The sequence below is a fragment of the Heterocephalus glaber genome, unplaced genomic scaffold (genome assembly GCF_053883595.1).
Source record: "Heterocephalus glaber isolate CG9 unplaced genomic scaffold, H.glaber_assembly_v1.0 deba00001444, whole genome shotgun sequence".
NCBI classification, from domain to species: Eukaryota; Metazoa; Chordata; class Mammalia; order Rodentia; family Bathyergidae; genus Heterocephalus; species Heterocephalus glaber.
The window spans coordinates 11,164,418-11,188,590 of record NW_028258297.1 but is presented as its reverse complement, the minus strand read 5'-3'; the positions used below and the strand labels follow the sequence as shown (position 1 = coordinate 11,188,590).

The following is a 24,173-nucleotide window of genomic DNA, read 5'->3' as shown; positions in this document are numbered from 1 at the left end:
TTAGCTTAGCAGACAAATTCACCTTGGTGAGTTCATTTCTAAGGAGACTTTATCCCTACTTTTACCAGATAAAAGGAATTTGGGGCTGTACAGTACATTGGAGACTAAACACAGGAAGGCTCCACCAAGTAAGGATTTTTATCTTTCATTTTCTAACACTTGGGAGGGAAGATGTTTCCAGAGATCTCCATGGTGCTGGTTCAGCTAGTAACAAGACTCCATGAGAGGAACATACACTGCTCATAGTTCATTTCTTTAGCTGAACTTGTGACACTTGGTGCTGCTTCTTCCCAACTGGCAGGGAAGGAAGTGGCTCCAAGGGGACACTACAAGGACACTGCCTGAACATGTCTGCTGGGAAGGGCTCCTGTGTCCACTTGCCCTGGCAATTCCAAGTTTCAAAATCAGAAGTTTTTGGAGGATAACTGCATTTACTTCACTATGGAATATAACCACAGAACTTGAAAAGAGGAAAATGAAAAGAAAAAATAACCCTCTATACCCAATCTAACCAGTGTTGAGATTGTGATGTTTCCTTTCTGTATTTTCTGCTGCACGTGGATTTTTTTTTTTTTTGAGATAGGGTCTCACTGTGTAGCCCAGGCTGGCCTCAAATGTGCAGTGATCCTCCTGCCTCAGCCTCCTGAGTGCTGAGATTACAGGTGTGTGCCACCATCCCCAGCTACATGGGTTTCTGTCTTTACAGTTACAAGTAATTCAAGTAGTTGGGACTGTAATTTTACATCTTGCTTTTTTCCCACTTGATTACATATGCATTTGTATTACCTAGTTTTTCATCGTGATCATTTTCAGAGCTATGTAACAGTCTACTGGGTAGTTTACCGAACAGTTCTTCGTATTTCTTTTATTTCAGTAAGTTACTAATATATTTTGTTATATTCTCCCATAATTATATTTGCCCATGCTATTTCTCCTTATCATTTTCTATAAAATAGTCACATTTAGGGGCTCAGTGGGTATCCCTGGAAATGCTAAATCTTTCCCTCTGGAGAAATCTTCTATTGCTTTTAAACTTGGAAAGTCTTTTCTTTGACTATGGTCCTCCTACTCAACCCGTTTCTATAAGGCTTCAAAAATTTTATCTGGAATTACCTTCAAAGTATACAGTATGAAATAGGGGTTTAAACTTAAAAAAAATAATTCTCAAGTGACTAGGCTAACATTTCAGGCAAAGTTCCATGCAGTCTTTTTTAAAAAAAATTGGTTTGTGATTCTTCTTTAAATCATCTCTTTTTAAAACAGAGTTGCCTTCTGGCCTCCTGCTTATTTCCCTGACTTGTCTATTTTGTACCAGTAACTTCTCATATTAAGGAAAAAAGGAATGAACAAAGTCAGGTTTTCACTAACAGAGGAACTTGGGCCGGCTGGAAAACATGAGCTGTGCTACTGGGCTGTCCAGACTTGCCAGCAAAAGGAAATGAGGCAGAGGTTAAAAAATGGGAACCCAACACAGCAGGAAGGCGCCAGCCACCCAAAGCAACAGCACCTGAGGTCAGGTAAGAAAAGGGGAGAGGCCTGTTAGGAACAAGTCCTGTGGGGACTTGGCAAGTGTGGCCATGATTTTTGTACAGCTACAGTACTAATTTACCAAAAGCAAGTCGAGGAAGACGTATCTCATGAACTGAGTAAGGGTGGAATTCTGCCTTATTAAAAACAAATAAGGCTGACTGGTATTTTCATGGGACTGACAACTTGGCAGATGAAGGGAAATGCAGCAGATGTCTCATATTTAGGTGTCAGTCAACTACTTGTTACAGCGCCTCACAATTTTACTGGAACAAGTGGCTCAGCCAGCCTCAGTAACTGGGTGGGCGAGATGTGTGGAACAGGATTTGATGTTCGGGAAGAGCCCTAATTAAAAGATTCATTTAAAAAATGCTTTGGAAATGACAGGGTGGGATAACAGCATCCAATTTTGGTTCACATTTAATCTATATGAAATACAGTAAATGCTGCACCCTGGAATTAACAAGAAACCCTGTGCAAATTTTCCTGGTGGGGTCATGGGACGAACAGCTCCTCCCAGGATACGCCTACTGGGACTGTGCAAGTGACCGGAGGGAGGAGGCTGTGCATGGACAGTGGGCCAGGTGGCTGGGGGTTTGTATCTAGCCGAGAGGATGAGGATGTTCTCAGGAAGCAGCTCTGGGTCTAGAAAGCCCATGTCTCTGGAATTCTGAGTGGATCCCTGAAAAACTAGTGACAACCATCGAGGAAGCTGATCCTTGGCTCTGGGAAACCACTGCGACTGCCTAGTGGATAAACTCTTTCCCATGGCTTACTCCCAAGTGAGACTGAAACACCAGAGGGGCGAGTGCGTGCCAGATGACCGAGGACAAGGAAGAGGAGCTGAATGCACTGGTACCTTCCGAAAGCCTCTGCCAATGTTTCTCTGCACATGGTGAACAGGATAGCGGAAAAGCAGCTTCACTGTACTTGACTGGGCAGGTTCAGGACGCAGGAGGGCATGGGGCAAGAGGGTCACAGAGGTGTGGATTCCTCAGGGGGGTGATGCTGGGGAGAGGGTGCTCTGTGCGCCTGTGTTCTACTGCTCAGGGAGGAACCTGCTTGGGTCTGATACCTTGCAGGGAGTGTCCTCTCTGCCCCATGCCAGCCCTCTGTGTCCATGAGATAAGCCAGAGCTATCGCCCTGGGTTCTGTTGGTAAGTCCAGGCCCTCCTGAGAGCAGGGGCCAGGATGGGCAAGGCAGCATGATGAAGCTGTGGATGAGGCAGCATGAAGAGGAGAATGCAGACAGGCACTCGTGGCTGGGGACTCTGGGAGGGACTCAACACCTCCTGGCTGGGGTCTTCAGCAGCACTCTGGGGATGACAATCCCATCTGCCCATTACCTTGTTGAGGACATTGAGCTTTTGTTTTAAAGCACCTGCTGCATACCCTTATGAAGATGAGGATGGGTTTCACTTGTGAAATGCTCCACAGGCAGGATCCCGGTCCATCCAAGGGTTAGGCTAGAAGAAAAAGCAGCAGATGGGACCTCAAAGGGGACCGGATGGGCCGTTCTGTGCTCAGTGACGGTCCTCTGGAGACGAGATAGCTGTGGAAGGCAGCACACAGCTGGCAGAGGATGCCCTTCTCCTGACCTTGCCACCTGGCACTCAGGGACCAAGACAGGAGGGAAGGCCACTGCACTGTGGGCATCCCAGCCCTTCTATGCCCTGATGATTGCTTTGGTGCAGCCATGGCGAGAACCTGCATGGTCTCTGGCAGTCACACGTCTGTGGGAGTGTGAGGCTGCAGCGAAACAGGAGGCCTAACTCCGCCACTCTGCCGCAGCCTAGGAGAGGACAGTCAGAGCTCCTCTTTGTTGCTGTCAAGATGGATCAGATGCCCTGTACCCAGGGGCTGATTCACTGGCTCTTGGTCACCAGGTTGCCGACTGCTGTCCTCCAGGACCTGGCCCATGGTGGCATAGTCCCGCAGGAGCCCGCTTTCCACGCTGTGCTGCTGAAGGCTCTTGGTGTACACAAGCCCCTGCTTTCGCAGGTAACCCTGCTGGCAAAAGGGGGGCAGCTTCTGGCGTGTGAGGGTGAACAGGAAACAAGATTCTACAGAAAAGCAAAAGAAGGAGTCAGGCTGGGAGGTGTGGGAAGAAGGGCAGGAAGAAGAGCCATCAATGCTGCAGGCAGCATGAGGGCTCACTGGGGGCCTTGTCCAGTACCCTCCATCCCTTGAAACTGGGAGCTGACCTTTCTGGACCTCTCACATTCAGCTGGAGAGATTGTGGACTATGAGCCTCCGTGAGGGTCCAAAAACAGGAGGCTGTTTTGACATTTTGGGAGAACAAGCTCCAGAATGAAAGCACACCACAGAAATGACCAGCTCCCAGAGATTGGAGCTAAGCTAGAAGCTCTGCATAAAGCCAGCCTGGATGGGAGCAAGCTGCCCATGAGCAGCCCTTTTTGAGCCCAGAGCTGCCCGCAACAATATTTGAGTTGTAAATACTGCAGCCAAAGTTCTGTTCTAAACACTGTAGGGGATAAAAAAGATAAAATATGTAAATCCTTCTCTGTGCCACAGCAAAGTTGGCGAGGATGTCAAATCTGATGACTGAAAGACAAAATAGCCATGGATACATTTTTTTCTTTTTTGGTACCAGGACTGAACTTGGGTCCTTGAGCTTGTGGGGCAGGTGGCAGCACCACTGAGCTAAATCCCCAGCCCTCTTATTATTGAGAAATCTGAAGAGACAACCAAAAGAAGCCACAAGAACAGTGTAGCCATTAGAAGGAACAACCACAGCGCTAAAAGCAGTTCCTTCTAGGGAATGAGAACAGAGGTGGGGAGGATGGGAGAAAAGTCTTTCAAACAACTACAGTGCTCTCCACTTATTTGTAGTTTTCTGTGGTTTGTTATCCACAGTCAACAATGGTCTGAAAATATTACATGGCAAGCTCCAGAAATAAACTATTCATGTTTTAAATTGTGTGCTATTCTCAGCAATGTGATCAAATCCAGCTCCCTCTGCACTGTCCCACCTGATACGAGAATCATCCCTTTGTCCTGTCTATCCACACTGTATATGCTACCCCCTCATTGGTTACTTAGTCGCCATCTCAGTTGTCAGGTTACTGTTCCCTATTTTACTTAGTAATGGCCCCAAAGCCCAAGAACAGTGATGGTGGCAATTTGGATATGCTAAGGAGAAGCCACAAAGTACTTCCTTTCACTGAAAAGGCGACAGTTCTAGACTTAATAGAGACCTGTGTGTCCTGGTTGCTAAGATCTATGAACAACCCATCTTTTCTGAAACTGTGAGGAAGGAAAGAGAAATTCTTGCTAGTTTTTCTGCTGCACCTCAAGCTGCAAAATTACACAGCAACGTACCTGCTCAGTTCAGATGGGAAGGCATTAAATTTGTGGAAGACTTCATAAACAGAAAATGTGTTCTGACCAACACTGACATGTTGTGCCAGAAAGCACTGAGCCTCTATGAAGCTTTCACCAAGGTAGCGCCTTAATGCGTGACACCGAGCCATGTGGTACAAGCACAGGGCTCGCTTCTCTCTCTGGTTTCGGGCCTCCACTGGGGGTGCTGGAATGTACCCCCTGCAGATAAAGATGGACTGCTATACTTACATGGCTTTGATTGAAAAGACAGGCGATGAAATGGATGTAGGCTCAGTCTTCTGAGGGAGTTATAGATAAGCTGGGAGGGTGGAGTGTCAGAACCTGACTAGAGTCCTTTTGCAACTCTGGGGAAACCTTTTCACCTCCACCAACCTCTATATCACTTAAGAAGTGGGCACGTGATAAAGGATATTGTGAGGCTACCAAGGGCAAACATGGCAAAAGAGGCTCCATATTATGTCCCTTCCTGTGTTACCCTTTTTTTTTTTTTTTTTTTGAGACACAGTCTTGCTATATATTCCAGTCTGTCCTTGAACTCATTATGGACAAGCCTTGAGCTCGTGGCAATCAGACTCTGTCGGCCTCCCAAGTCCTAGGATTACAGGTGTGTGCTACCATGCCCAGCTTCCGTATTCTTGCTGGTTCCTGGCACCGAGGTCCCCAGCAGGAGAGAGCATGGCAACCCTCTCAGAGCAGGGAAGAGAGCAGATGCCAGGGAGGACTGCACCACCTTCTGAGGATGTTACCCCTTCTGCAAAGCCCAGGGGTACAGACATCTAGCAGAGTCTGAGGCCAGAACCGGCAGTTACACACCAGCTAAGGGGACAAAAGGGAGCCTAGCACTTTGCCAGCTGGCCCTCTGTTGGAGGGTTCCTCCCAGGTCAGGGCAGCCATACTCAGAGCTTGCTTAGCCCTTTAAAATTTTTTTGTTTTAATTTTGAGACAAGGTCTCGCTAAGTCAGTAAACTGCCCACGCTGGGCTTGAATTTACAATCCTCTTGCCTCAGCCTCCTAGAGTGCTGGGATTGTGGGCATGTGTCATCACATCTAACTGATGCTGGCATTTTTTTAAATGTCCCCTGAAACCTTGAGAAATGAGGGGCATTTCTTAGGAGCTGAGGACTCTAGCCTAATTTCACAGGTCAGTGTATGGACCAGGTTGTTGGCTTGCAGACTGCCAGTACGTCAAAGTCGCTTTGCTTTGGCTCTATGAATTAACTGTATGTGTATTATGTACATGTGCATTTACATTACTAACTTAATCTCCCATAATACATACAGTGTTATTTCAAAGCAGACTCAGGATGAAACAAGGACTCCTGCTCTCTGATTAGGCCAGATCAGACTCTAACCTGATTTGCGATGAGCAGTGTCTGACACAACAGTCTTAAACAGGTGTTTTCTCAATTAAAAAAAAAGGAATCAATATTCTAGGCATTCAGGTGTTTAAAAAAGACAAAAATCTTGGCTTCTTTCAATTGATTCCCCCCGCCCTAAGTCCCTCCCTGGGTGTATCTCAGATCCATCTTTCAGTTCACCAATTCTCTTGATCTCCATGTAAAGCACCACTAAACCCTTGCCTTAAGCTTCTCATTTCTTTTCATTTTCAGAAGTTCTATTCAGATTCTTCTCAAAACTGCCCAATGGTAGTCTCTACTCCTTTATATATATGAATCTCTCATAGGGACATATGTACATATATATATCCATAGAATATATATTCATAGAATATATAGACATATATTCATAGATATATATATTTCATATACATAGGCAGGGATTGAACCCAGGCCTTGAGCATGCTGCACAAGTGCTCTGAGGCACACCTACTCCAGCCATAATGTAGAATCTTTTTTTCCCCTTCATTATATTCTCTATATTTTATTTCTGGAATATATTTACTATCTGACCATTCCAATACCTGCAGCCTTTGTTTGTAGGTTTGATCCCATGGGTTATTTCTGCTGACACTCTTTCCTGGTGGTCTGTCCCCTTATGTGTTCTGTGAATTTTCACTGGGAATTCCTGTTCCTTGGAACTTCATCTGTGGGAATTCCTGGAGGGCTAGTTTTAAAGTGTATTTCTCAAGGGAAGGTTCGCATTTGCTTCTGTGATTTCTTCACCACATCAGGCCTAGTGGTTGGAAATTCTCAGGGAAGATTTTTTCCCCCTCCCCTACCCAGGGCTCAAAAGCCTGGATCTCTTCTGTTTCCCTCTTGGCAGCATTTTCTTACTGGTTCTTTTCTTGGGGTACCGACAATTGAACTCAGGCCTTGTGTTTGGCAGGCAGGCGTGGTGCCACTGAGCTACATCCCTGGCCCCCTGGCAGCATTTTTTGCTTCTGTTCACCCACTGGGATCTAAGATTTATCTGAGGGTCTTAAGCAGACCTCCCACGCTGCCCCGCCTCATCTCCCCACCCGAGGGCTGCTCAGTCCAGACCCAGGCTTGGGGCCACTGATGGCCAGCAGGCCCAGCCGTGGTTGTGCTTTCCAAAGTGTCAGGCCTCTGTTCCTAACAGTCTTTCTTTTTTCTTCAGTTTTTGATTTTCTGAGATAGGTTCTTGCTATGTAGTTCAGGCCATCCTTGAGCTAGCTTTGTAACCCATGCTGCCCTCAAACCTGCAATCCTCTTGCTTCAGCCTCCCAAGTACTAGGATGAGCTGGGAGTGGTGGTGCACACTTGTAATCCCAGAGTTCTGGGAGGCTGAGGCAGGAGGATGACAAGTTCAAGCCCAGCCTGGGCAACTTAATGAAAACCTATCTCAAAATAAAAAATGAAAAAGGACTGGGGATGTAGCTGGGTTCAGTCTCCAGTTCTGCAAATACAAAGCAGCACCACCAAGTGCTAGGACTGCAGGTGTGCATGCCTGGCTCCTGTCGTTTTTAAGGACGTTATTCCACAGTGTGAGGGGTCCTGTGCTGGGAGGGGATTTCAATTAACCTCTAGCCCAGCAATTTGTAGGCAACAGGAGTCCGGGTTTGGATTTTGAGTCTGAAGACTCCACACAGCGTGGATCTCCTACACCTTCCTCTGACCTCTAGCTCAGTTCCCATGTCCTTCTGGGAACTCAAGTTACCTGCATAGAAACTTCGCAGGTCGGTGTCCAGACAGTTCTCCAGGAAGCGCCTCAGAGGGAGGATGTGCCCCACCGGGGCAGTCCAGTCTGTCAGGAAGTCTTCCACGATGTGGTGGATGGCCGTGGGCCTCGGCAGGGGCCAGTGTGCAGGGCGGAACCTCACCTCCTGCTCTGATGGGGGAGAGGGAGCCATGTCACGGCCAACCCTGCCAACTGCATGTCCCCAGTGTCCTGCTATGCTCTTTTTTTTTTTTTTTTTTGCTTTTTGAGACACAGTCTCACTATGTAGTCCAGGCTGGCCTTGAACTCACTATGCAGCCCAGACTGGCCTTAAACTCTTGGTGATCCTTGTGCATTGGCCTCCCAAGTGCTGGGATTACAGCGTGTGCCACCGCACCTGACTCATCTACTGTGCTCTTGACACACACCTGCAAGGGCTTGGTCAGCTCATTTACCCCCACCCTCTGACACTTGGAAGCTAACATGGGGAAGGAACTAGAGCTGTGCATGTGCTTTCCCAGAGGCTGAGAATGATCATGTGAAGGTGGTGTTTGGCCGAGAACATGGGACCGAAGCCCATTGTGGCTGCTTTAAAACTGGTCTTGCCGTGAGCAGCCCACAGGCCCTGCATGGATGACATCTTGGGGTTCCCCTAAGTTCCGCTTCCTGCTGCTGTGAACCCCCTTCCATAGTGTCTGGTCAAATGGCCGCCCAGCCAAGACCTGACTGTCCTTGTCCTAGGAACTTGGCTCAAAGTGACCATTTCCACGTCATATTCAATACAGACCTGCACCCCTGTCCCTTCTACCTGTTGATGCTACCTCTGCCCTTGGGAGCAGCCCCGAGCGGGGCCACCCTCTGCCCTGGCTGCCCACTGGCTTTGAAGTGGAAGTCATGTTCCTCAGGCTGTTCGTTACTGGCAGCTGCACTGTACCAGCACCAAGGGCATTCTATACACTCTCAGACTCACCCCACACAATCCTACAAGGAAGGGACTGACATCATCCCCATTTTACAGATGAGGAAGCTGAGGCTCAGAGAGGTTGAGAGATGGCCCCAAGTCACAGAGCAACAGACCTGGGAATTTTGCCCAGCTTTTCTGTATCATTTACCAGCTCAGGTTCCCTGTCCCCTTCACTTCCTATTCAGCCTGCAGGTTCCCCTCCCCGACTGTGGTCAGCTTTCTCAACAGTGTCCCTCTTTCTGTGTGGTGCCTGGCGATCATGACACTCCAGTGTGGCCCAGGTAGGTCACAATATACGGCAGAATCTAGATTGGCATTCACCATTCTCAGACCTTCTGTCCCTGTCTGGTCTCTGGGCAGAGTCCCTGAGGGGTCCCCCTTCTTTGAGCTGCAGGAATTCTCCAAGAGCTTACTAGTGACAACTCTAAAGACAGCGGGTGTCAGGGGTGCCACCTCTAGGAAGTCCTGGCTCACCAGTGGGGAGGTGCCTGTAGTAGTAGATGACAGGGTGGAGGAAGTTAGACTGCCAGGCGTCTTCTGTGTGTCCCACAGACCGGTCATGAAAGAAGACGTCCTTGTCAGGCCCCGAGAAGTTTTTGCCATACTCCATGTTGATGATGAAGAGCCCGTGCTTGGCCGTCCTTCCCGTGAGGGTCTCCAGCTGGGCCAGCATTTGCATGGGGAACTCTTCCAGGTACTCAAATGCCGTGGCGTTCCTGGGTGGGGGCAATGTGGGACCTCAGCGCCATGCAAAGGGGAGGAGCAGTTTTCGTAGGCTGTGCATGTTCCTCCTGCTGGCATCAGTGCGCAGCACGGACCCTGACCAGCTTGTATCACTGTGGCCGCTGTGCTCCCTAAACCTGGGATACATTCAGAAACTCTGTGCTACCTGGGAGGGTGCACGCTAGGCTGAGGACAGTAAGTGAGAGGCCCTAAGGAGGGAATGAGTGCCCTGCTGTGTATAGGACAAGGAGGCTGGTGGCTGCAGTGGGGGACGAGGGAGGTCACGGGGAACTGGGGTAAGGGGGCTGTGTGCCTGATGAGAATATGGGTTCCCTGGACTGAGAAGGGAGCTGCTGGCCCCTGGAGGTGTGCAGCAGAGGCCACATCAGTATGACTGCTCTTTTACAGGGACCTCTGCAGCTGCTGTGGCAAGGGCTGCTGTGTCAGCACAAGTGAGAGCCGAGGGGATGCGGACAGAGGAGCTGCCCAGAGCTGGTCACTCTATTAGGTGGAGCTGGCAGGCTCTGCCCACAGTGTGGGTGCTGATGCGACAGAGGGGGCTCAAGGATAAGGTGAGGTTTGTGCACTGAGCACTGCGGACTGGGCAACGTGGCTGGGATCAGGCTGTGCCCTCGGGGTGATGGTTCTTGCTCTGCTCACCTGCCTTGCCCTGAGGGCCCTCCTGCCTCCCCTGCCAGCCCTGTCCCTGCCGTGCTCTGCACTGTGTGCTTCTAGGGCACTGAGTGCCACTATACACCTGATTGATAAGGACCAGGACCAACTGGCTCCAGTTGGCGGGAACTCAATACCAGAACAGATCTTTGTCTCCTGAAGGCCTCACTTTAGGAAGGGACACTGGGCCACACTGCACAGGACAGAGAAAGAAGCATGGTGCGGGGTGTTGGGGATGGGAAGGGCCACTCACTCCTTCAGCAGGATGACATCAGCCAGCACCCCGAACATCTGGTAGAGCCCAGAAGCCTCGTTCACACGCCGGATGATGGAGTTGGTCAGCTGAGTGGTGGGGTGCTCGGTGCAGGGCCAGGGGATGCCATGGTGGCGGTGTTCCAGGAGCCGGTGCACAGCGCGCACTGAAATGGCCAGAGGGAGGAAGCAGAGCATCAGAGACTAAGATGTTACCTGTGCTCCGCCGGCAGAAGTACAGGCCTTTAGAGTGGGGGCTAACAAGGTTCTGCACAAAGGGCCAGAACAGTAGTGGCTCCCGGTGTGCCTGTGCACCACTCAGGGACACACTCAGTGCCGTGCCTTAGGTGAAAGGGGCCGCAAGTGATAGGCCAAAGAATGGGTGCGGCTGGCTTTGGCCACAGCCCCACTTGTCCACTCCTGCTTAAGGCCATCTGCTTATGATGTCCCAATGCCATCACCTCACACAGGGTGCTTCTGACCCATACACATGGCCGTGTTTCCACCAAGGACTCCCTTGTGGAAATCTTGGATTGCCCCCTTCTCTCACACCCCAAATCCAATCTGCTCCTCAGTTCCATTTTGAGATGCTTTGTGCATTTGTGTAACAGTGTAACATCAACTTCTATCTAGGCCAGCAGGGAGATGGTTTTCTGTACATCACTATGAGACTGGCACACCACACACAGACAGCTGCTCTTCCAAAAGTAACCACAAAACACCCAAATGCACTAAAGGCCAGGACACATGCAGAGGGTTCGCCTGAAAAGGAACCCTGGGAGCCAAGAGCCTGGGCAATATTAGCTTCCCTAGATGCCTGGCTCCTTGGAGGAACAATGGCTGAGCTGAGTTTTGCAGAAGGTTTGGAATCGCACAGCTAGGGGAGTGTGGGAAAGTGGCCTGAACCTAGGGAACAGTGCTTGGGGAGAGGGAAAGTCCTGAGAGTGCTGGGCACATTGTGAAGAGCAGGATTAGTATGGAGAAGAGGCAGGGATAAGGCAGGGAGGACGAGCTAATGCAACCTACGGAGCACAGGAGGCCGTGCTGAGGTGCTGGGAGTCGGCAGCGGGAGGGAGAAACACAGGTAGAAGGGGATGAGAGCTTTTGTTTAAAGAAAAGTTGTTTTGAGCCAGAAGTGGAGGCACACAACTGTAATCCTAGCTACTTGGGAGGCTGAGGCAAGATGATTAAAAGTCTTAGGCCAGCCTAAACTACAGTGAAACTGTCTCAGAAGAAAGAAAGAAAGATTTTGCTGCAGTGGCACACCTGTAATCCTAAGTACTCAGGAAGCTGAGACAGGAGGATCACAAGTTCAAGGCCAGCTTGGGCAACTGAAGGAGAATCTCAACATAAAAAATAAAAAAGGCAAAAAAATAAATAAATAAATAAATAAATAAATAAATAAATAAAAAAGGCTGGGGATGTAGCTCAGTCGTACAGCACTAGCCTAGCAAGTGCGAGGCCATGGGTTTCATCCCCAGTATTTGAAAAAGAAAAAGAAAGATAGTTTTAGTATTTTTTTCCCCCCAGTACAGGGGATTGAACTCAGGAGCCTGTGCTTTTGAGGCAGACGAGGCACCACTGAGCTAAATCCCCGGCTCTAGTTTTTGTACTTTTGTACTATACACTCAATGGGAAGTCAGCATGGCCAGTGGTAGGATGCCCAGTCAGTCAGGAGAGGCAGAGAGGTCCACAGCAGGTGAGGGGAAGACAGAGGCAGTCTGCAGAGTGAATCAGGGGCCAGTGGACTGGGCTTCTAGCATGTCCTACCTCCCAGGTGCTGGCCGTCTGTGCCACCATCTTTGCTGCTGTCATTTTACTCTGCCTTTTTTTTTTTGGTTCTGGGGATTAAACTCAGGACCTTGAGCTTTCAAGGCAGGCGGCAGCACCACTGAGCTAAATCATGGGCCCTACTCTGCCATCTTGTCTTGTTTCCTTTGGGACCATTCCTCAGCTGGACAATGAGCAAGGTCTAGGCAGATTCTTACAGTGAGGGAAAGACTCCCTGCTGTCCCTCCCCTAGGAGGCCTGTCAACTGCTCAGTGACCATAGCAGTCGGCTGCCCATGTACCAAGGACCAGTCCTCTTTTGCCTGAGTCTTAGTGCTTACGTGGAAGCTCTAGAGTAGGACGGGGCAGATTCAAATCCACCTCTGCCATCCCCCGGCTGCGTGACTCCGGCCAGGCTACTTAACTTCTCTGTTCACTAGAGAATGGGGTTGAAATAACAGGCTCTGTCTCACAGGGCTGAGGATGAAGTTGTGTGAGCTGGGGAAGAATGGGGGACAGAGGAAGCAGGGCAGACAGGACGGTGTGCGCCAGGACAGTGGGACAGGGAGGGCCTCGGCACAAGAGTGAGGCAGCCTGGCAATCATTTTGGTTTGCAGATGGCTACAGCCCTCTTCCAAGTTTCCTTTCTTGACAGCGCATGTGGGGTATGAGATCTATGGGCTGGAAATCAACAGCAAAACATGATCAGCTTTCTCTGCCAAACTGGCAGGACAGTAAAATGTAAAATTGAGCATTAAGGTAACATGAGGCAGCGGATTAAATATGTATGGAAAAGTCGGGAAGCCGGACATGAGTCCCTTGCAGTTTTTATGGCATAATTAATTCAGGAGCAGCTGCCACCCAGCATCACAGCATCCACGCAGCAGCCTGAGGAGCCACCCCAGGTGCCTCCAGCTGCGGGGCTGCGAGACTGCTGGCCGGACTTTCTGCTGTCATTCCCTGTTTGCAAAGGCAAGTGTGAGTGTAGGAGGGTTGAGAGCTGATTTCCAGGGCTGCTCAAATGAGCTTATGTAAGAACCACAGCCACAGGGGCAGAGGCTGTCACTCCCGACCAGGTGCATGACAGGACGGGGAACACGCCACACTCCAGACAGCTCCTCCCCACAGCGAGGGCTCCGGTCTAGTATCGAGAAACCAGAAGAGAAGACTTGAAAAAAGAGCCTGGTCTGCAGTGCAACTCCGTTAAAAGTGAGGAAATCATTACAGCTCTGACCGTAGGGTGTTTCTTCAGAAAAATGAAGACTTACATTACATTAACAATTACATTATCCATATTTAACCCAAACACTGTAACATTATCCTCATCGTACACATGAAACAAAACACCACTACTCATCTATAATCTTTATCAGCTATTATTCCTAGGAGGTTGAACTCCACTCACGACTTTTTTTTTTTTGGTACTGGGGATCGAACTCGGGTCATTGTGCTTGCGCAGCAGGCGGCGGAAACCACTGAGCTAAATCCCCGGGCCCCAATTTTTACCCAAATGAATCATTATTCAAGATCAAAAAAGGTAGATTATGCCAACATTCATAGCTGTTCTAGCATTATTAACTTTTATTTTCACATATTAATACACCCCACATCTCTAACAATGTTTCTAACAACGAATCATATAAAAAGAAATGACAATTTGAAAATGAAAAAAAAAAAATCTTTCTACCATCATTTGTCAAACTACCAACTTGTCTTTTGTGGTACTGGGGATTGGACCTACACCTTGTACACACTAGCCAAGTGCTCTACCACTAAGCTACATCCCTAGCTCCCTTCAAAATGTTTATCGTATTTTGAGACAGAGACTTGCTAAGGTAGCAGGCTGGCCTTGAGCATGCCATCCTTCTGCCTTAGCTTCCTGAGTATCTGGGAGTATAGGAGTGTCACAACACACGAAAACTATAATTTTCTTCTCTCCCCCTGCCATTAATATCATCGACACTGGACTGACTAGGAATTTAGGTTGCATAGACCAGGAGCCTTCAGAGCCTCAAATGAATGCCTTACACTTGAGGGTTACAGACTTACTCTACATCCACTGAATGCAAACTAACCATTTTAAATTAAATCCTTACTAGATTGGTGGAATCCACCCAGGGAAATTCAGTTAATAGCTAAATACCCTGGTCAACTGGCTTCAATCTACTTCTGTCTCTGTTGTGGGGTAAAAAAGGTGGGTGAAGCTCCAGCAGAACTGAAGCTGCTCCTCTGAATTTGGAATTCAATATGAATCTTCAGAGGGGTGAAGGGCGCATAGGTAATGGCGAAAAAATAAGAACCAAGATACATCATGTACACGTACAAGCACCCAATGATAAATGTAAATGTATTGTATACCTAAAATGTCCCAATAAAAAAATTTAAGCAAAAAACCCCCAAAAAACAAAAAACAACAATATGAATCTTCACCTCGGGACTTGGTCTTCAGATTCAGTTTAATGCTTGCTCAGCCATTTTCTCCTTCACTTCTGTTCATAAACCACTAATTATTCCCTACAAATCACAAAGCTATCAGCATAGGATATGTGCTCTGGTGCTGGAGCCGGAAGAGTAGGCATTGCTTTAAGTCTTTTCATTCTGTCTAAGGCAACCAGAGCTTCTTGTGTGAGATACTCAGATTTACAATGCTGTTGTTAGTGTTCAATCCTTCCTAATAATCTTTTTCATAGTATGACCAGTCTTAGTTGGGAGAATTATTATTCCACTAATAATTGGGGCTCCAGATCTAGTGAAGAAATCATTACAACTCTGGCCCTCAGATGTTTCTTAAAAAAGAAAAATGAGGGCCAGGGGTTTAGCTCAGTGGTTCTGGCACCTGCCTTGCAAGCGCAAGGTCCCGAGTTTGATCCCCGGTACCAAAAGAAAAAAAGAAAAATGAAGGGCTGGCAATTTAACTCAGTGGCTCCGTGCCTGCCTCACAAGCGCAAGGTCCTGAGTTCGATCCCTGGTACCAAAAAAAAGAAGGTTTCAGCTGGGTGTGGTGGTACGGTGCACCTGTGGTGCAGGCTATCAGGAAGCCAAGGCAGGAGGATCACTTAAACTCATGAGTTTGAGACCAGCCTGGCTGGGCAACACAGCGAAAGATCTCTGTAAATGAATGAATGAATGAATGAATGAATGGGAAAAGTAAGTATGAAGGTTTCACAGCCACCCCGTAGGGAGCTGGTGACACTGCAAGGCCATGTGTTCACAGTGATCGGCCTACTGACAGTGCCCAACATGTGAGAATTCATTTTTTGCTCTCATTTTCTACTTCCTTAAAAATCACAAAGCAGCAATTTCTGGTTGGGGGTTATTCTTGTGCAATGAGTCAAACAAATTTTTTTTTTTTAAATCGTGAGAAGGTGTGTTTTATTTTTAACATTTACCTGCTGGTTCTGATGTCCTTCTACAGCCCTACTATGTACCCTTGACCCCTAAATAGTCAAACAATTTTTTAAAAACTGTTTTTGTATTTACATGCAAACATGGTCAAGTTAGCAGAAAATTTATACCTTCAGTTCTGAGTTTTGAAAAAGAACTAATTGATATAATCCAATTGCAGCTTTCAACAAAATCTGACAGCACCCAATGAGTCTATGTGTGTGTGAAGTTTCAGAGCTGCCCAATGCCCAGCCATGACCTTTTGGGGCCCTCACAGTGACCCTCGAGGGTGGAGAGGCCACCTCCTGGACAACTCCAATGTCAGGGATGCCCAGCAGGGGCTGAGCCAGGCAAGACCTCGCTTCAGGGATGCTGCACTCCTAGGCCTGCAGGGGTCGTAACATCACAGCCACCACACAGGTGTCTACTTTTAGCTGATGCTGGGCCCTGGTCAGGGAGGTTATAAGCAATCCTGTTAATGCTCCTGGAAATCGGAAGCATGTTTTAAGCCCTGGTAATAATGAGAGTGGTTCCGCCTGGGGACAGCAGACCTCCCAGCCAGACTCACCTGTGTACCGGAAGCCGTGGATGAAGCCCCCTGCTGATTTCCGGTAGTCCACCGAGTGGCTGGCAGTACCCAGGATAAAGAGACCCCGGGTTCCTTTGGATTCATAGCTTGCTCTGATCAGCGGGTACTTCTTGCTGAACTCGCTCCCAGAGGAGAGTCGCAGGGACCTGGGAGTGGACAGGGCTGTTAGTGACAGCAGCTGCCGCGGATGAAGCACGTGTTCCAGGCCCAGCACAGAGTATGTCCTTTTTGTCCCTCATCTTATTAACCTCACCGTGATCCTTGGAAGTGGGGTAATCATCTCTGTTGCACAGGTGAAGTAACTGAGGCTTAGGGCAAGGACATGGCAGGTCAGGAACAGACCTAGCATTCAAGCCTGACCAACGCTGAACTCTGCTGTCACCTGATGGGAAAAGAGGGTCTGGGCAGGCCCTTGTCCTCTTGTACCCTGGCCACGAGGCAAATGAGAGAGACTAGGTGGATGGTTCAACCCCAACACTCACACAATATTGGGTAGCATCATCTAAAAACCAGGCTCAGTGAAGCAATTCTTCAAAATACAATTACAAATGGTTTTAGCAAACTTTTATTGAGCATACAGTTTATGCTAAGTACTCTTATGTTAACCTCAGAATAACTGTATGAGACAGAGACTGTTAACCCCACTATAAAGATGAAGAAGCGGGGTGTGTGTGGGAAAGTAACCTTTCTAGAGCTCACAGAATGGGTCACCAGAGACCCTCAGGCTGATCCTGAGCCTGGGCCCTGAGCCCCTGTGCTGCTAGCCTTTGTGCAAGTTCAACACCGCATGTCTGAGCTGGCTTGCCCACATCATAGGTGGGGGTCCTCGCCTGGATGAAGAGGAGCTCAGTGTCACCTAGGACCAACAGCAGACAGCTCCTGTCCCGGGCTCACTGAGGGCTGCTCCATCCCCCAGGGAGAGTCAGAAGGGTTTACCAAGAGAGCTACCTCCTCCCCAGTCTGGACTCACTGGTTGAAAATGGAGAAGTCGAACTTCCAGCCCAGGCAGCGGATGACCCGGTCGTAGGCCACACGCATGGCAAAGTTGTCATTGTCATCCTGGGGCAGGGGGATGGCGTCGGCACTCCGGCTGGCATTGGTCTCCTCCAGGAAGAACCCCAGGGTGATGTGGAACTTGCCCTTGGCATCCTTCACGATGGCCAGATCTCTCAGGTCTGACTCAAGAAGCCCGTCCAGGGACTTCAGCTGGTAGGTGTCCAGCAGGCCGTTGTTGATGGCTCTGGGGTCCCAGGAGAATGCAAGGAGAGGACAAGGGGACTCAGAGCAGGGCTGGTGAGTTCAGCAAAGGTGTGAGAGGAGGTTCTGCCCCGTTTAGGGTTTGGATGTGGTGTGTCCCCAAGGGTTCACGTATTGAAAGCTGGGCTCCCAGGGCCCCAGTAGGGGGTGGTGCACCTTTAAAAGGTGGGGCCTAGCGGGAGATAACCGGGTCACCACCCTGGGAAGAGATGAAGGTATTTCTTGAATAACCCAGGAGTTGCAGCTAGTGTTATGAAAGAAACAAGTCTGGCCCCTGCCCTGTTTCTGGCTTCCTGTCTCACCGTGGGACAGGTCCCTGTCTTGTGTACTACTGTCACCACAATGCCATCTGCTAGGAGGTGATGCATGCCTGGGAGTGGGGAGACTTCTAGAACCAGCACCATGTGGCTTGGACTTTCAGACTCCATAACTATAAGCTAAATGAAGCTCTTCTCTTTCTAAACCACCCAGCCTCAGGTATTTCATTACAGTAATGCAAGACAGCCTGATGCTGGGTATGGAATACACAAGCAGGGATGCAGCATACCTGAGGTCTCCAACGTAGTGGGTGGCCCAGGACAGCCGCACCCGGGAGCGGCTCAGCATGTGGATAAAGTTTGTGACACCCAAGATGTTCTCCGCTGTCTCGAAGGCAGAGTTCCCCCGACCCAGGATGAGCACGTTCTGACCCACAAAGTCCTCAGGGTCCACGGACACAGACTCATAACCCTCCGCATATTCGGAGCCTGGGAAGTCCACCAGGTTGGGGACTGACAGACCTGTGGCTACAAGAAGGACGCTGCAGGTGGGGACAGAGGAAAGATGGCTGAGTCTCACTCTGAACATCACTCTCTGGGCTCTCCTGCCTCACCTCAACTGCTGGGTCCTAAAGAAAACAGGAGGGCATTCATTCATTCACTCACCATACTGACCTATCGCAGGGTACCTGGAACACCACCCTTGCCTCTCCCTGAGCCCGAAGTCCAGCTGTATACTTCCCTTCATGCTGGGCTGGAAATACACCAGATGTAGGCATTAACTTCACTCTCTGACTGCAAGAATATGATGCTATGAGAAGTTGAAAAATTCTCACTTTGATCACGGCAGTGGCACTAAGTATCCCACTGGGGGATGAGAACAGTCTGACGTTGCGCTTCCCCTCTATGGTGCCTGGCACAGACACTTACCTACCCAGTGGCGCTTGGGTACTAGCCCAGTGCTAGTGGGTTTGTGCATCGCGACACCTGCTCCCAAGTGAGCCTGAGTTGGCATTATGTGGCCAGCTTTACAGGTGGAGACACAGGCCCTGCAGCCCACAGCCTAGAGGAATTCCAAGGGCAGCAGGGCCAGAATATGAGCACAGATCAGTCTGATTCCTAAGTCCTGCTCATTGATGGGTGGGGATTACAATCTGGTGGTGGGTGGCTAGGGAGGTGGATCCTGCCAGCCTGCAGAAGAACAGTTTAACCACAGGGCAGTTTCAAAGCAGAATGGATTGGGCTATGGAAGGGGCACATATAGCCCATTGGTTCTCATTTTCTTGTCTGCTCTGCTCCTCTTGGATTCTCCTCCACTGTGGCACAGCTGCCTAAAATGTAAGAGTACAAATTGGCACAAGGCCTTCTGCCTGGAGCGGCACAAGCAAGGAGCAGTGCTGGCCCTGGTGTCAGGCAGGTGAACACTGGCTAAGCACTGCCTGGAGGCAGGTGCAAGGCTAATGGTCAGCAAAGGGGTGGGTGCAGCAGAAAGAACACAGGCTTTAGAGTCAGAAAATATGAGCTCAAATCGAAGCTCCACCATGTATTAGCTATGTGACAGCATCTGACTACTTAACTCCTCTGAGCCTCAGGTCTGCATGTGTCCAATGGGGACTGACAAACTCCCCGCCTTCTTGTGATGATTAAGGAAGTTTGGAGTGCTCCACTGTACACACAGTATAAGGCTGCCTCCCAAGTCAAAGCAAACTAAGACTGGCCTTTTTTTTGAGACAGAGTCTCACTATGTAACACAGGCTGGTTAGGAACTCGTGGCAATCCTCCTGCCTCAGCCTCCTGAGTGCTGGGATTACAGCATTCACCACCACACCTGGCTAAAACCAGTCTTAGGAAGCACTACTTGGACCTCCAACTCTTGTTCACTTCTGAAATCCCACTAAGCTGATCTGATACTCGTGGGACACTTGACCCCACATTCCCCAGCCTTTGGAAACACCAGTTCTATGAGGGGCTCTTACAAGAAAGGGTTTGTGGCTAAACTGCTTATGCTGAATACTCAACCCCGGGAGCATCTCAGTGAACACAAAGACGACAAATCCTGATAGAAGGAAACTGTTAGCATTTTCCAAACACTTGACCACAAGTTTTTAAGAGCACATTTACATGGTGGCTGAGCCAAACCTCTTGGCATTGAATTTCAGTGGGAGCAAGGAGTGAAATGCCTTTCCGTCCATTCATCGCACATCTCAGGGGAACAGGGGTGGTCTCCTTCTAGGAAAGGTCCTCCTGGCTTAGCAGGTGACCCTGGCACCTTACCTGCATTGGTACACCTGGCCCTTCTGATTGGTCAGGATGAAGTAGTGGCTGTTCCAGGCCTGCCAGTCCTTCTTCAAAGTGACATGGACAATATTTGTGTTGTACCGCACATGGAGCCCCAGCCTGTCTGCGAAATCACGCAGGTAGCGCACCATGTCACCAGCATCGGGAAAGTAGGCTCGCGAGTAGTGTCTGAAGACCAGCCGGGGGTCGTGGCTGAGCAGAGAGTTCCAGTCGTGGCGGAGGTTGAACTCCGCGTTGTTCTTGCCCGTGTACCGCTTGTTGATGCTGATAAGCTTGCGGTGCCGTGGGTAGCGCATGAAGAAGCTGCCGGGTGCAGGCGTGCGCTCAAACACCTCGTAGTCCCGGCCTGCGTGGTGCAGGAAGGCGGCCACCTGCAGCCCCGCGGGCCCCGCGCCCAGCACGCAGTAGTCCCGGTGCGTGTGTGCGCCCACGGCCGGGGGCAGGGCGAGTGATAGCAGCAGCCCCAGGGGTCCCCAGAGCGCGGCAGAGAGGCCCATCCTGCGGCAGACCGGAGGGGACACCTCGCACCTCGAGGCCTAGCAGGAGGCGAGAGCCCCGTGCTCCCGAGGAAGCACACCTAGTTAGAGGCAGGGCGGGCCTTGGAGCTCATCTGCCCTAGCTCCGTCTTTCCCCGGTGAGATCTGGGGCACGCAGCAGTCCCGGAATCCGGACCCCATTTCATACCCAGGGGCCTTTCCCAAGCAGGACCCATTAGGAGCACTAATCTCCCTGGCCACGCCTCCGCCCTCTGATTAGACCCCGGAGGCGTGCCCTGGAGGGCCCCGCCCCCTGCAAGACCTCGCTCGCCGGCTGGGTCACGTGACCGGGATGCTCCAGCACACCTGCCGCCGCTGACTGCGCACGCGAAGGTGCCCTCTTGCCTGCCGGTAACCGCGCAGGTAGCTGCCGCCCACGCGTTCGCGGTGCCCAGGCCACGCACCCGCCCCTGGCCACCGACTCCCGCAGCCCTGGAGCGCGAACTTCCCCACCACTCAGACTGCAGGCCGCAGTAGAGGGGCGCGGGCTCGCTCGCGCGGTGGCGGCAGTCCCGCCCCTCCTCCTTGGCCAATGGGAGGGGGCAAGGTCACGTGCTCGGCGCGCGGCACGCCGGGAGGGGCTGGCTAGACCCTGTGCGAGCGCGGGAGCGGTGCGCACGTGCTGCCCGCGTCTACGGAGGGTGGGGTTAGGTGGGTGGGGTTCGGAAGCTTAGTGGGGAGGGTTGGCATCTCTGGAGTGCTAGGGTGAGACAGAGTGGGAGATTGTTTTTAAGATTCGTGTCTTCCAGTGTGAGGGTTGGGGACACATATGGAGAAAATCCCAGTTTTTACATTACCCCCAAATGTAGCCAGAGACTAAATAATTTAGAACTACTTGGCCCACCCACCCGGTTTTGTGGGATTGGAATCTATGGTGGTGAAGCCAAGACCCATAAACCAGTTAACAAGCGTTTGCTACTGTGATTAAGCGTCTTGTTTACAGAGTAGCAATCAAGGCTGATTTGGGCTTCCAGTAACCAGGAGAACAGAGAAAGGAGGCTGTTTCCAATATGTAGCTGGGTGGCTGGCCAAATGTGCGTTTAGAGATGACACCTATTGCTTAAGATTGTTAACTGAGCTCTGGGGCAAAAGCCCAGTTCTTGAAGTCCCAGTAGACTAGGCTCAGCCAGCCCTCTAGGAGTGGACAGTGGTGCGGACAGGAAAGGCGCTTTTAATCAGGAAACCCAGACAAAGAGGTTCGAGACCTGACTCCCAGGGCTTGGGAGAAGCTTTGAGGTTTTACAGAAAAGGGGAATAAAGGCAAGGACTGGAGATTTGCATATTTGCAGGTTTTGCATAGCTGGAAGTGTAGGCAATGCCGCTGGTTGCTCAGTATGGCAGGGCTGGTTCTGAGAGAGCCGTCATAGCTTCAGGGCACAATTTGGTTTCCACCATGAGATGGAAAGCTTCTGCTTGGGGGCAGCTGGGTTCCTATCATGGGGTAATTGCTTCTGCTTGGGGGGGGGGGGCTGACCTAACCATGGGGTGGTCTGCTACGCTCTTCTTTACCTGGATCCCGAGGGGGCCGCAGGTTTAGGACAATGACTTCTAGGCATCAGTCCCAGGGGTCTGGGATGTAAAAGCTGGCAGTTTTTAAAAGCTGGGTGTCCCTGCAAGTCCTGGACATTAGTTACTCTGATCTTGGTGGCCTGTCTTAAAGAGATAGGCTGGATAAGTTTAGGGAACCTAGGCACTCCTTCCTTAAGTGATTAACATGCCTAAGTGCTGAGCAAGGACCTGACCGAAGGTTTTAAGGTAATAAACCCTTAAGTTCCATTCTAGTGTTAGTTTCCCATTGGACATCTGCAGGCCCAGCCTCTAGGTCCTGCTCCAAGATCGCACTTCAGAGGTGGAGTCTGGAGTTGAAACCCAGTGTGCATGGCTGAAGGGAGACAATGCAAACCAGAGGATCAGGGATGGCTGCTAGGGTGGCACGTGGCCCCTGCATTGTCCCCGCATAGCGTGTGTGGGTCCTTGCTTTAGTAGCAGTGGAAATTAAAACTAAAGGGACAGTGAATTTATAGGCAAGAACTTCAACTGGGAAGTTAAGAAAAATAAGGAAAAGGGGCACACCCTGATGAAGAGATCAGATAAGGGCACAAGAGACCAGAGACCAGTTGGGGGGGGGTGGTGGTCCTGTAGTGGACTGGGGTTCAGCAGATCATGAGCTCAGTCCTGGTTTCACAGGAATTCTCATAACTTCAGGGGCAGTTTTAGTCATGCTGCTCTGCTGGGATCCATGGTGACCCTCGGTTTGTCTGGAGATTCTGGACATAGTTGAATGTCACAGTTTATCTCGGTGTCCTATCTTGAAGGGTGTAGAGATAGGCTAGGTAAATTTAGAGCTAATAAACCTTGTTTTGTCAGCTTTATTTTCTTGAGACAGTCTCACTTTGTAGTTCAGACTAGCCTTGAACTTGAGGCAGTCCTCCTGCCTCAGCCTTCCTGCTGGGATTACAGGCAGGCCTTGCTTGTTTTGTCAACTTTTGGACTAACATTCCATAAATGACTAACATGCCTCTATGCAGAGTTGAAGGTTTGACCCAGAGTTTTATAGAATGCTGAAGCTTTGTTCTTTCACCTTCTGTAACCTATCTGTAGGCCCAGCTGGAGTTAATGGCTTTTAACAAAAATGGTGTTTTTTTTGGTACCAGGGATTGAACCTGGGTCCTTTTGCTTTCGAGGCAGGCGGCAGAACCACTGAGCCAAATCCCCAGCCCCAAACAAAAATGTTTTTAAGTCCCTGACTGCTTCAGAAAATACAAATTATGCTTTGAAGAAGTAACAGGTTAAGGGACCATGTGTTTGTCCTTTGTCCGTGTGGTGGTCTGTGTCAGCTCATAATGAAATTTACCTGGACAGAGCAGAGCACCTGTTCAAGGGAAGGACCAGAACTTTCAAAGGCCATCGCATACTCACATGAAATGCAGCTGAGGGCTCTTGTGGGAAGACCATGTGGAAACAACCTTGCAGCTTGGCATGGTTGCTGCGTCTCTCATTAAAAAGTGCAGTGGGGACTGGTTCTAGAATCTTCCCTGACCTCTCAGGTCTAAGCACCCACTAAGAAATGCTGTGTTCTTCATGCTGTTTCAACACCAGAGAAAAGCTCCACGAGGGCAGAAATCATCTTTCATAGTCACTGTGGTGACCGCACCTCTTTCCCTAGTGGTTGGCATAAAGCAGTTCTGAAGTAGGCATGTGTTGATCAAGACTTGGAGCCTTGTAGAGGCCAGGAATTTAGCTCAGTGGTGCCGCGCCTGCCTGGCAAGCGCAAGATCCTGAGACTTGGAACTTTGTATTGCAAACACATGTACATTAAAGAAAAAAGTTAGAATCGAAACCTGACAGGCTATGCAAAATACCTCACCCAAAAGAAGCCAGGGATGTCTAGCTCATGGTGGTTTTGAAGATTGAGAATGAGCTCGACAGTAACATCCAGTTAATCCTCTGGATTGGGCCACAGGTATGTAAGAGGCGATGTGATGGATCTTGGTCCATGAT

The 24,173-nt window shown here is 49.9% G+C and overlaps 1 protein-coding gene across 1 annotated transcript; it reads right to left on the bottom strand.

Moving 5' to 3' along the window:
• Nucleotides 1-1,931: 1,931 nt before the first annotated feature.
• On the bottom strand, nt 1,932-21,199 carry Foxred2 (FAD dependent oxidoreductase domain containing 2). Its single transcript, XM_004845687.3, has 8 exons — nt 20,113-21,199; nt 18,129-18,380; nt 17,295-17,564; nt 16,304-16,470; nt 10,584-10,749; nt 9,410-9,651; nt 7,972-8,142; nt 1,932-3,590 (listed from the first exon to the last, which is right to left on the bottom strand). Exons 1-8 carry the CDS (start codon nt 20,631-20,633, stop codon nt 3,334-3,336), a joined length of 2,046 nt encoding a protein of 681 aa, XP_004845744.2. The 5' UTR covers nt 20,634-21,199; the 3' UTR covers nt 1,932-3,333.
• Between the last annotated feature and the right edge of the window lie 2,974 nt (nt 21,200-24,173).

What these genes read in the sequence shown, in the direction of transcription:
- Foxred2 (XM_004845687.3), bottom strand. Translation starts at nt 20,633, where the DNA reads ATGGGCCTCTCTGCCGCGCTCTGGGGACCCCTGGGGCTGCTGCTATCA. An exon ending in CACTACGTTGGAGACCTCAG is followed by an intron (nt 17,565 to 18,128) that starts GTATGCTGCATC and finishes CTGGGACCCCAG; the next exon opens with AGCCATCAACAACGGCCTGC. An exon ending in CCACGGCTTCCGGTACACAG is followed by an intron (nt 10,750 to 16,303) that starts GTGAGTCTGGCT and finishes TGGCCATTTCAG; the next exon opens with TGCGCGCTGTGCACCGGCTC.